Source organism: Coffea arabica, chromosome 7e (genome assembly GCF_036785885.1).
Source record: "Coffea arabica cultivar ET-39 chromosome 7e, Coffea Arabica ET-39 HiFi, whole genome shotgun sequence".
NCBI classification, from domain to species: domain Eukaryota; kingdom Viridiplantae; phylum Streptophyta; class Magnoliopsida; order Gentianales; family Rubiaceae; genus Coffea; species Coffea arabica.
In genome coordinates this window covers 9855830-9868298 of record NC_092323.1, presented here as the reverse complement: position 1 = coordinate 9868298, position 12469 = coordinate 9855830, and the positions used below count along the sequence as shown (strand labels likewise).

At 35.9% G+C, this 12469-nt stretch overlaps 2 protein-coding genes across 2 annotated transcripts; both read left to right on the top strand.

Moving 5' to 3' along the window:
- Positions 1-206: 206 nt before the first annotated feature.
- LOC113701059 (uncharacterized) lies at positions 207-2219 on the top strand. Its single transcript, XM_072059778.1, has 3 exons — positions 207-684; positions 1561-1688; positions 1841-2219. Exons 1-3 carry the CDS (start codon positions 430-432, stop codon positions 1986-1988), a joined length of 531 nt encoding a protein of 176 aa, XP_071915879.1. The 5' UTR covers positions 207-429; the 3' UTR covers positions 1989-2219.
- Positions 2220-4347: 2128 nt separating this feature from the next.
- LOC113702273 (probable prolyl 4-hydroxylase 10) lies at positions 4348-9019 on the top strand. The gene is made up of 9 exons (XM_072059656.1): positions 4348-4483; positions 4574-4853; positions 4973-5063; positions 5817-5914; positions 6040-6137; positions 6840-6969; positions 7066-7253; positions 7523-7611; positions 8627-9019. The coding sequence occupies exons 1-8, from the start codon at positions 4453-4455 to the stop codon at positions 7594-7596; spliced, it is 990 nt and encodes a 329-aa protein (XP_071915757.1). The 5' UTR covers positions 4348-4452; the 3' UTR covers positions 7597-7611; positions 8627-9019.
- The last annotated feature ends 3450 nt before the right edge of the window (positions 9020-12469 follow it).

Genomic DNA, 12469 nt, shown 5'->3' with positions numbered 1-12469 from the left:
GGTTATTGACATCTAACCGTACGCAGATGAGATGTTTCGTATTTGGTTCGAGAAAGTAAGTAGCAACATGCTGTCAATCTTACCCTTTCACTGGAAATGTCAAGGTTGCATCTACCAGTCAGATTTTGCTCCTTTTCTCTTTCAAGTCAGTCAGATTTTCATTTGCTCTCACTTGCTTGTACAGTGTATGGACTAACAGAATTGTGCAAGTTATTTATGCAGAAGAGTTGCGCCTAGAGAAGACAAATCATGGTCACCTAGTCTCTCTGACAGTTAGGTTGGAAGTTGAATCATTAGCTGCAGCACATTCATGAAACTTGTGCGTCTTAACTCTCAAGGACTTGAGCTCCACTATAAGAATTGGAGAAACAACAGATCAAATTTGTTAGGGGCTCTCTGCATGAGTAAAATTGGTTAGAAATTTTCAAAATGATGCAAATCGAAACTAAAAGCGAAACTCATAGTTCGAGGCTAAAGATGGGCTCTACTCCACCACCTCCTCCTCCTCTGCCACCATTACCCAAGTTTTCGTGTACTGCCAATCCAGCAATAAAGCGACCAACAGTGGTGAGCGTGACTAATCAAGAGATTGCTATGTATTGGAGGCAAAGGAGTATGGTCGAGGAAGATCACCTGCTTGCTGCAATCAAAGCTGCTGCTCGTATCAGGGCGCGCAATCTGTCAGTAAGTTTCATCGTAGAGTTCTTGCTACAAACACAAAAGTTTGAGGATCCTGGAAAAATGGCTTTCAAGAATTACCATGAATTGCATTTGAGTTCAGTTTTATTGGATACTGGAACGAAGATTCTTATCTAACAAAGTATGCTCCAGGCATTGAGATTTTATTAACAGTTTTCTGTTTATCAAAAAAGGAAAAGTCACTAAATTTTGACGAAGTAGAAACATGCTTCCTTGCTTGACTTGGTCCACATCAAGTCCATTCTACAAGGATATCACCAATGTTTTCCATTTTGCATTTTGGTTTATAAACTTACGGATGCTACTGCTGTTTTATCTTTTTATTCTTATTCACGGTTCTGGTGATGGTATGCTAGAAATAAGGAGCTTGATAGAACTGATTATGGTGGCCGGTCAATCAATGCAAAAGAGTACTTTATAAGCATTCTTTAATTCAAAATCATTAGAACCCTTGATTGATTCATGTTTGTGGCTTTATTCTCATCACCTAACATCTTATTTCCTGGATAAATTTTCGTTTTCTCAGATAAAGACATGGTCTTGGACTGCATTTAAATAGAAGACCTGCTTGATACAGGCCATTGTCTTTCATTTGCTAGCATCCAATTTCAACTTAACTGCAGAGCGGTCACGAATTTCCTCTCTAATACTTGTATAGTGGGATAATTCAACAGCCAACCATGCCCATTAACATACAGTATTTCCGGCCATTTTTCGACAAAAAATTTCGGTTTAAAGGGCAAGCATTTGTCTGTAGATCTTGTTTTTGTTAACTTTGTCTGGGGAAACGTGTAAAGAGGGATGATTTTGATTTTAAATGCTGGTATTGGTGATTAATGTTCTTGAATATCTGGTGTACAGGAAGATGATTATCGGCGATTTGAGGAATCTTTGAAGGAGGATGATGATGGTAAAGAAAAGGATACTGCTAAAAGCTTTAGCCAGAAGGATGAGAAGATTAAAGAGTTGCGAGTAGGAATAAAGGATTGGTAAGTTGAAGAGGCTCACTGAGATGTTTTAGCAATCTCATTGATTGTAGCTGGCTCTGCCACACTCCTTTATTATGCCACATTGCTGAGATTACAATATTCAGTTATGCTTTTAGTTGTCATATAAATTTCTCTCCTACCCAAATATGCAGGTGGACAAAGAGCAAATATGCATATCTGAACCAGCCAGTCATCGAGTCCATGGATACGCCCAAACGAAGAGCATCAACCCATATCCCGCAATTTTGTTGTTACATGTCAGCTCCTCCTCCAGCTACTAGAAATTTGGGAATCTTTTAGGAATGTAGGTGCTGTACTACACGATCAATTTAAAAGTGAAAAGTGCTCTGATATGCATCCAAGCCCTTATCTGCTGGCTTTGATTTCACTGCTTTTTATATAAGAATTATGTATGTGATAGCCATCCTGGTTTCTCTTCGAGAACTACTAGCTTTCAGAAGGCTCTTCAAGTACTCGAGTTTTGCCTCCAGGTTTTTCCATTGATCATTGAATAGTGCTTTGTTGTCTACCGATCTGATTGTGAAATTGTTAGATATTCTAATTGACCGCCTCTCAACTGCCTCTTATCATAAATGAAAAAGCTGTAGGCGTGTGAGAAATGTCAAACGAACCTGTTAAAATTATACACAAGTATCAATAGATAAATGAAATGCCGTGTTTTCCCTGCGTGGCCGTGGACAATGGATACTTGTATAGACCCACTGTTCATAGTCTATGATGATGGAAAGTGGATTGCGATTTTTTCTCAAAAAAATTATTATATTTTTCGTGAACATATTTTTCTATCACCTTTTTACTTCATATGTATCAAATCGATACAGTAATTTTTCTACAAAAAAAAAAATCCAGATAAAAGCAATCCAAACGGGGCATTTTCCCAAGAAGGATTTCCTTCCAAATTCCAATGTTCATCAATAAAAATGATAAAGCCGGTTTTGTACCAAAACTACCAACTTTATTTATCCGCAATTCAACGCTATCTGCGTTTCAGCAAGTGTAGAGTCAAAACGTTTGTGTAATGAACTTAACCCAAGTGCAACTGCACTAGTCAGAATTATGAGCGCCAGCTCCAAAACACACCCAACCCATGTGCCTCCTTCACTCGGGTTTTTGTCGGTAGAACTTGGACAAGGGACCGGAACATTTTGTCAGAAAATTATTCGGAATGATTTTGTGTAAAATGTACAAATTATGTTTTGTATGTATACGGTATAATTTATTTTTAATAATATATAATTATAAAATAAAATTTTATAAATTTTATATATAACGTGAAAAATGACGTACAATATGCAATTTGAGTCTTATATGTTTTTTGGATCAAATCTTAGCCATAAATCTTCAGGAACGGTTGCATGCCCTCCTCCATAAAACTTGAAGGGATGCATTGGCTATTGGTAATTTTATTCGACACTTTTGCCAACTAATGCCAGTGGCCAGTCCTTAATTTTTTTTTTTTTTAACACATAACAATCTCAACGCATCTTCGAAGAAAATGTCAATATGCATCGGACGGGGGAGTTGACCCCAACTCATGGTCATGGGTGAACGTGCATTACACTTTTTTTAAAAAATTTTTTTATTGAGTATCTATTAGATAGATATTGGTTAACATATAATATAAAGTTTTTTTTTTTTTGCGCAAAGACCTTTTTTCTTTATTTGGAAATAATTATTTCAAGAAACCAATGTGCTAACTTAATCAAAACTAGCGCTTTTGCTATTCAAAGTTTCAAACAATAATTTGACTTGTTGCCATCAAATTAAAGCAACTAGTATGAATTTTTATTTTGGTCAATCCCCAGCTTTGTTTTAGAATCATAATTTATATTTTTAAGAGGGGAAAAATGTAAAACAAAAAAGGAAAAATGATCGGTTTCATCTTTCACATTTCACAAAAATATTCTTCTCGTCCCTCACTTTTAAAATGAACCAATTTCGTCCTTGACATTTAAAAACTGAAATTATTACATCCCTGAACCCAAATTTCAATCTGAATCAAACCACCAATCAACCTGATTACAAATTTCGGGGGTGTAATTAGTAGATCACTTGGTTAACTCAACTTGATATTCATGTGAAAATTAATGAACCTAAAAATAAAAAATAAAAAATTATAACATAAAAAAGAAAGATTAATCTTTTCTATATTATCATTGTATACACTGACAGTTTTATGTACCACCATATCATTTTAATTTAAATTTAAACACCAAATTTTATATTTATGATACACATTTAGATTCGCAAGCGGATATACTAACGGTGCATGAAAAGATTTACAAAAAAAAAAACTCTACTATTCCAAGACAAATAATGGTCTTTTATGTTATAATTTTTATTTTTTTGGTTTAATAAATGTCATGTGAATATGATGAAGTTAACCGAATGATCTATCAATTCTATTTTCGAAATTTATTACTGGGTTATTGGATGATTTGATTCAGATTGAAAATTAGGTTCAGGGATGTAATAGCTTTAATTTTTAAATGTCAGGGATGAATTTGCTTCATTTTAAAAGTAAGGGATGAAAAAAATATTTTTGCAAAATGTAAGGGACGAAACATGTCATTTTCCCAACAAAAAAACAACAACAATATGGGTTGCCAATATCATATATAAATTACAAGACAAAATATATATTTCAACTCTAGTACTCCGTATCAAGTATAAAGTTGAAGTGCAAGAATGAATACATAACGTATTTAGAAAAGGAGGAGAATGTGTGCTGGAGTGGCGGTGTATGGCCATATTTTCAGCTGCTACTGCTTTGTGTATGAGTACTAGTCTTTAATTATTCATTAATTAAAAGCCTAACTTCTCTCTTGGCGTACTATCTCCAATTTCAACTGAAAAATTCCCAGATTACACAACAAAATTGAACGAGACTTGTTGGTCGATTCCTAAATTCATCCCCCGAAGATCTCCGAAAGTGAAATTTGCAATGGCGGTGAAGGGGCGCCACCTGAGGGGTCCGTCGCGGAAAGCGACGTCGTCTTCCACATTGATTTTCGCTATGTTTATCATGTTCTCCTTTTTGTTGTTGATTATGTTATCCCTCGGATTACTCTCCATTCCCAGCACTTCTAGAGATTCTCAGAAAGCGCACGATCTCAGCACAATTGCCCATAACAGTATTGATAGGTAACGATACATTGAAATGAAATCACGGGTGTTTGAATTGTTAAATTGCTTTCTTGTTTTCCTGTTTGAACTTTTTGCGATCTGGAGTTTGATTTTTGCTTTTTGTTTTTTTGGTGCAGAGGTGATGAAGATGATGATGAGGGGAGGGGAGATCAGTGGGTTGAAGTTATCTCTTGGGAACCTAGAGCAGTTGTTTACCACAATTTCTTGGTAAACTTTCTTCCCCCCCTCTCTGGTTGGGTCATATGGTATTTTTATTTGTTATTAGTGAATTAGTCTGCATGTTTTTGTATGCATATCCGTGGCGAATGGTTGAAGAACTGATTAGGGAAGAGGCCCAATAGTAAGGCTGGAGAAAAATCAGTATATTTGGTGGTTATAGATGTTGATTTGCAGGAGTCGTGAGAATGTAATTTGATTGGAAATGAAATTCATTTGAAGAAGTCGATAAAAATTTGTTATGTATCTGCCAGTTTAATTGGTTTCATTGAATTCGTTTAGATCTTCTGTGCTAGTTGATTTATGTGGCTGAATTTACAAATGTTTTCTCTGAATTTGCGTGTAATTAAGTTCATAACTGAGGGTTGCTTTAACTGAGATGTGCCTTGGCATTGCTAGCTGCCTAGTAGATTAGTTGCCAGGATTAGGATTTGAAGGTACATATATGTGATCCTATAAATCCTGAAATGATTGTTGCTTGACTTTGTAGGCAATTTTGTGCTGTATGTTTATAAGTGAGGAAGATGTATGTATTCAAGTTTCATTAGGAAACATGATGTGCGATGTGTGTCATATCAGGCTTACTTTAATCTTTTTTGCCATTTCACTAGAAATTCTATTATCTTCCTTAAGATATTGATTTGCTTGAAGCCTTTGTATGATTTTTATTTTTTCTGGAAAAGAGAGAAGATCGGTTCGAAGTTACTTATTTCGATTTTTTTCCCCTCCTCTTGGCTTGTGCAGTCTATAGAAGAGTGTGAATATCTGATCAATCTTGCCAAGCCACATATGCAAAAGTCAACAGTTGTGGATAGTGCTACTGGCAAAAGTAAAGATAGTAGGTTTGTACTCGTTATTCTTTTCTGCCACCAAAATGTAAATTTTGCTTAAAAAGACGAAAACTTTGGCCATTCATTCTGTCTGTCATCTTTTAATTGAAATCTTCTGTGATTTCTTTTGCATGCAGAGTTCGTACAAGCTCCGGAACATTTCTTGCTAGAGGACGTGATAAAACGGTCAGGGAAATTGAGAAAAGAATTGCAGATTTTGCCTTCATACCCGTAGGTATGTTTGAAGATACGTTATTATGTCTTTTGCCTATAAGAATGCATGTGTTTTAGCAACAGATAGGGAATAATCATTAGTAGTGTTACCAAGTGTTTTCCTTCAGGACTTTTTCACTATAATCTTTTGGCAGGAAGACTAAGGATGTCAACCATGTAATTTTTTTACTCTGACCTGTCTGGTTTTTGGGCCCATCTTTTGTGGCATTTAGTGGTTGTTACGTTGTCTAGGAAATTTTGATGACTGCTGGTATTTTTCTTGGCATTTAGTCTTGGTGATGTTGAGCTTCCTTACGATTTTGCCTCATGGCTCTTGTTTCTCAGCATTATGAACTCTCCTCGTTACTGTGTTTGTTGTTTGTGGCACTACCTTTTCTGCCTCACCATCTCTTTGCTGCCATTGAATAGCTATTGCTCTTACAGTGTTTGAATCTCTATCTTATATGCTTTATTTCCTTGACTCCTTCAGTGTCTATTGGTGCCAAATTTCTCATTTTCTAAGCTAATAATAAAGTTTTCCAGGAACTTATTTCATGATAAGGGAGAGCATTTGTTTGATTCTGGTTTCATGCTAATTCACTACTTTCAAGCTGATTTTTGTTGACAGTATTGAACTTTTCCTCCTTTTTACGATTAGTTTGGATGACCTTTCATATATCTATCCCACCTTAAAATATTTATGAGTCAATCCTGGAATGTACAGAGCATGGGGAGGGACTTCAAATTCTGCACTATGAGGTGGGTCAAAAGTATGAGCCTCATTATGATTACTTTCTTGATGAGTTCAACACCAGGAATGGGGGCCAACGCATAGCTACAGTTCTTATGTATTTGTAAGTTATCTTTCTTCTTGTGGTTTTGTATGTAGTGTATGTTTGTGTATCTTAGTCTAATAGTCTAGTTTCCTCTCCTCACATAATTATGAGCAGGTCAGATATTGAAGAGGGCGGAGAAACAGTTTTTCCTGCAGCCAAAGGAAATATTAGTGCTGTACCTTGGTGGAATGAGCTGTCTGAATGTGGAAAAGGAGGGCTTTCTGTTAAACCAAAGAGGGGTGATGCTTTGCTGTTTTGGAGCATGAAGCCTGATGCCACTCTTGATCCTTCAAGTTTGCACGGTAACTTTTTTTGATCCTTCAAGTTATGGTGGTCTTTTTTTTTCATCTTTTTTTTTTTTTGGGTCCCTTGTGTACCAAGTACATTTGATATCTAATCATGGGACAGATCAGTTTCGGAGGTTATTCCAGTATGTATTGAAACTGTAGTTCTCACTGCAGTAGAACTCAACTGGTTTTCAAGTGCTCGTCTTTTTTCTTTTTCTCCTTCTCCTTGTACTACATTGAATGATTGCCATTCTTAACATCGTTCTTCTATTGTGCTTCTGTAGGCGGTTGCCCTGTTATTAGAGGGAATAAGTGGTCATCAACAAAGTGGATGCGGGTCCATGAGTACAAGGTGTAATTTACCAGGCAAGAGGTATACTTCCTAACTTGGATGACAATATTAGTATTTGATGTTTTGTCTGCTGAATGTCATTTTACTCCAGCTAAATCATGTGCATATGTTCTTAGTTATTTTTTCTCATAACCGCAGTCTTGTACTTCATTAAAGCTATTGGTAAGTGAGAGGTCCCAGGTTCAGCCCTCCCACGTACACTTATTTAGAAAAAATGGTTAATGGTTATTGATATATGCATTTGACTCTTTTCACATAGTTCAATGCATTTAATTCTAAATACAGATTTCTGCGTTCTAGTAAAGCAATTTCTGTTGAAGCTCTTAGGCCTCTATATATATATAGAATAGTTCTTTATGGAGGCGTTCTTTTTGCAGTTTCTTCGGGGAACATCTTGTTTGCTTGATCCTTCTATTTGCTGTATATATTGCCCATGCTCATCAGTCTCCTAGTTGCAACTGGATAGACATACCTGGCAGATGGTTTATCATAGTTTCAAAATTGTCCGCTCATATTCTTCTTTCAAGTTTCATTTGGCATACAAAGTCTTTGGTACTGTCAGTTCATGGTCGTAGTTCAAATCACTTGCATGTTTAAGCTGTCATTCTATGCATTCTTCTTATTTAATTCATTTCACTTTGTTACGTCTATTGCCCTCCTCTTTACATAGTACAAACTACAAATGGAGACGTTGAATTGAAACATTAATGGGCAAATTCAAAATTTAGGAAACCGATGGAGCTAGTTTTTCTGATGTTGAGCATCAAACCTTTCTAATGCCTTTTAAATAAGGCAGAGAAACTTTCCCTGAAGAAGCATCATATAGTGGTTCTGATCTCTTGCCTGGTTCTTCTATGGTTGTCGAGTCTAATTTCGAGTGATCAACTAAGAATCATGGCTATGAAAGAAGATGTTGGATATTGTTGTAAATTCATGAACGTCAGGTGCTTGTTTTTTCAGTTTTCTGATGAAAATTTGAACGCATGGGTTGTAAACCCGTCCTCGTTTGCTCTAATTGACAACTGCTGTTTGGCAGGTACACAAACTTTGTTGTATGGAATGTAACACCCTCGGCTAGGAGTTTGACGAGAGCTTTGTTGAGCCATCAAATTATGTGTGCTTTCGTAGCCAAGTCATACCCATAAAGCCATGGCTTTTTCATGTATAATTTGTTTTTGTACGAGCTGTTGGCCTTTATTTTGGTATTTATCTCTGTTATGGTCAGAAAGAATAAGATGATGGGAATTTTCACTGCTTCTAATCATTCCGAGTTCTAGGTGTCAGCTGAGGAACAATGACAGAAGCTAATAGGTAGAAAACCGCAAATATATAGTTGATGATGATACGATTCCTATAGTGTATTTTCTGCCGTCGCATGATTCTTGGCACTTGCGGCACGTATTCTTTCATATAGCAGTTTATTTATTCCCTTTTTGCCCAAAAACGTTACTGTGAATATCTTGGTCTGAAAATTGGTAGCCAGAAATGTGGTGAACAGGTTTTGTGGCTTTCAAAGGTACCTATTGCGCTATTTAGAATGTCGTTCTATGTATATATGGACTGGAGAAAATTCTTTTCTTTTTTGTGCGCCACTTGGAAAATGCTCACACAGAACTCCAAGATTTTAGACTAAATTATGAACATTTTGTAAGCAAGAAATGCAAATTTATGGTATTCCTGAAGTTTCAATGTTGTAGGGGCCTATTTTGTGAGCTGTAATTTGTTAGTAATATTCTTATCCTCGTCTGCCAGCGCGGTTTTCACCCTCTACTAACACCTAACTGAGACATGCTTATCGAGAAGCAAATCAGTGTGCTAACAAATTGACGAAACTGGGTACTTAACAAGACGTGAATTTTGTATGTTATGATAGTATTTCTTATGCTTTGAGAAATTTAAGATCTTAAGGGAATTTGTTTCTCTCGTTTTGTACCTATTACTTAAGTTTATTCAATATATAGTCCCTTTTATTACAAAAAAAAAAAAAAAAAAAAACTTAGGCTCTGTCTCTGACGTGCACTTCTATGACAAAAATTCTTTGGGAAAGTTCCCAAACGTCCTCTCCCTAAATAATTGAACATGGTACTATTTTGCAAATTTGCTGCAACTCATCACTCGTCATAGAGCTGGAAATTCTTTTTGATCTCTCATTGAAGTTCGGTCTACAAAACTCTGGCAGTACGTAGAGAATTAGATCAAGCAAAAGATTTTTCTGGCCCTAACCAAGCTACCGCTTGCATATGTAGGTGCAATTTGTTTATTCGTCACAATCAAATCTCCGTAGTAGGTCGAATTGAAAGAGAATGATCAAAAAAAAAAAAGGGTCAATGGAGTGCGAGAAAGTAGGTTTTGGATGTAGGTTTTGGGGGGGGATTGTCGAGGGACTTTCTAACTATCTGAAAACTACATGAATGTGCATGATGTATACCTTCTTAACTTATCTCATACCGACCCACCCGACCCCTTTTTTTTTCCATTTTTTTTTCTTTTTTCCGTGTAGAGTTTCAGTCAAAAGAAAAAAAAAAGATTGGTTTGGAATATAGGTGGGAAAAAGTCCCAAGACCCAATGGACTCCCCTACCCAAATTTAATTTGGGTGGGACAGGTGTATAAAATATGGGACTTGGTTAAACTAGAAATATACCTAATAATATCCATTTGAAATATGGGTTTAACTAGGACTTATTTACAACTTCCATCATGGATCTTTCTTTCCCCCAAAGTTTAAGAACATTATTGATTTTTCTAAAAATCAAAAACCACCCAACAATAAATATTAAAACATTTGATTAGCAAAGTTTGCTATATCCAAATTGAACTTCAGAAAGTAAGTTTACTTTCAAATCTCATGAAATTTAGTCCTTGAAAACTTAATTTAGAAAGAAAAATATAGCATAGATTTTGTTTCACGGTTTTTCCACGATGCAAAGAATCAAAGCTGATCACCTTCATTCTGACATGGACTGTACAAATATGTATATAAGATCATCTGTTGGAGGAAACATGGGCAGTGTTTAGTCATGGGAAGTAGAAATTTGAACAGGTACAAAACTGAATCATTAAACATTTTAGGAGAACGCATGATTTTGATGGTGGACAGTTTCACAGAGTTAAACAAACTAGCTAAATGATATTAGAAAAAAACAAAAGGTAATATTGAGACATTTGATTAGGAAAAAAAGAGTTGAAAAAATAAAATAGAATTTATTGGATATTTGAGCGGGTATTAAAATGGGTTTAGCTCGTTTTGTCGCATCCATATTGGTCACATGACTAATATGGTATAGCCTATATTTTGTAGTCCCACCCATCTCGCCCATTTGCCATCTCTAATTCAGAACCTTCTTTGTAAGGAAATGCAAAATAAATCCTTTCCGTTGCTAATATTCAATTAAGGTGTGCCAACTCATTTGACTTATGTGAAAATAAATCACGTGCTAAAGAAGTGAAAATTTTATTTGCTTCGGTTTTTTCAACATATATATTCAGTACGGTATTTGCAGTTTTAATTGAATATTTTCTTTATTTATTTTGGCAAAATAAAAAGTGCGCTTTCTCTTATTGCTCAAATATTCATCAATGGATGGATGCTGTATTGCAATAACAACGTTTACCCATTTCCTGCTTCTTCATCAACTTCAAGTCCATGACTTCAAATTAGAGCTGAATGCACAATAAACAAACCGTATATATGATAAAACCAGCCACACCAACCCCCGGGGGAGCTTGCTGTTGAAGGACAGCTTATTCTCCAGCGAAAGATATGGTTTCCAGAAAAGAAAAACCAGTAATACCAGTCCATGGTTTTTGACTTTATGGTGTCACAAGATTCATGGCTAACCATTATATATATTAGCTTGTTTTCTGGAGTCATCTAGCTAGTGGCCCCGTTTTAGTTTCCAAGCTTCAACTTGCTGCTGCAACAACCGATCGATATGGAAAAACATTAGAACAATTATAAGGAAAATGTCTCCAAAGTTAATACTGCTCGAGCGAGCGTTTCTCTCCAACAGTAGTTTCAGTCGCATAATCTAACTTTAGTTACTAAGAAAAATTATCTCTGGATGACAGAAAAATTTTGTTATGATGAGAAATTCGGAAAAATCGAGATTTCTGGATAGTGTCTGCTAATACGGGACAAATCCGTGGACTTAATGAATCAAAAGTTTGCATGGTTTTGAGGTAATCTACGTACTAATTGAACAACACCCGATTAGTTCTTTTCTTGGCCACATGTTTGAGAAGCTAGCTAAAATTGTGTCGTTTACCAGCTTTGCTTTTTTTTTTTTTTTTTTTTTTGTCATCCATGAACTCCAGCTAAAAGTAACTGTTGAGGGGGGATATTTGGAATACTTCACGAACTTGATACAAAGTTACAAACACGAGGTATACAATTAGTTGTCATCAATAACATTCTGTGGAAATCTTGAGCATTGAATGGAAGAATTTTCACCATATTAAATCCAGATATTGAATGGGCCGTACGCTATTACCTCTTTAAATAAAGTCTTCGTCCTCTTCTTCTTCTTTTTAATTTGCGCGAGCACCTCTTCAAGCAAAGTTGCCCACCAGCATTGCATCTTGGAATACTATGTCTTATTTTCTTGATCTTTTTCGAACATATTTTACTAATGCCATTTTTCGATTATTGCTAATTATACTAGTAATATTTTCTTAAAACAGCTTTTCTTTCTTTCTTTCTGCCCTTCCTTCGGGAATCGGGATAGGCCTCTTTCGCTTTTCCGGCGGAGCCAGATTGCATGCATGCATGCTCCTACCGCTGTTATCAGAACAGTACAATGCATGCATGCTACTGCTGTCAAAACAGTGTGGTGGGCGTTGAGAGTTCAAATTCTAATATTCTGATGATCTGGCTAGAA

Coding starts and splice junctions, on each gene's coding strand:
- LOC113702273 (XM_072059656.1), top strand. CDS start 4,453: ATGGCCATATTTTCAGCTGCTACTGCTTTGT. Junction 4,854..4,972: donor GCCCATAACAGTATTGATAG/GTAACGATACAT, acceptor TTTTTGGTGCAG/AGGTGATGAAGATGATGATG. Junction 5,064..5,816: donor TTGTTTACCACAATTTCTTG/GTAAACTTTCTT, acceptor TGGCTTGTGCAG/TCTATAGAAGAGTGTGAATA.
- LOC113701059 (XM_072059778.1), top strand. CDS start 430: ATGATGCAAATCGAAACTAAAAGCGAAACTCATAGTTCGAGGCTAAAG. Junction 685..1,560: donor TCAGGGCGCGCAATCTGTCA/GTAAGTTTCATC, acceptor TCTGGTGTACAG/GAAGATGATTATCGGCGATT. Junction 1,689..1,840: donor CGAGTAGGAATAAAGGATTG/GTAAGTTGAAGA, acceptor CCAAATATGCAG/GTGGACAAAGAGCAAATATG.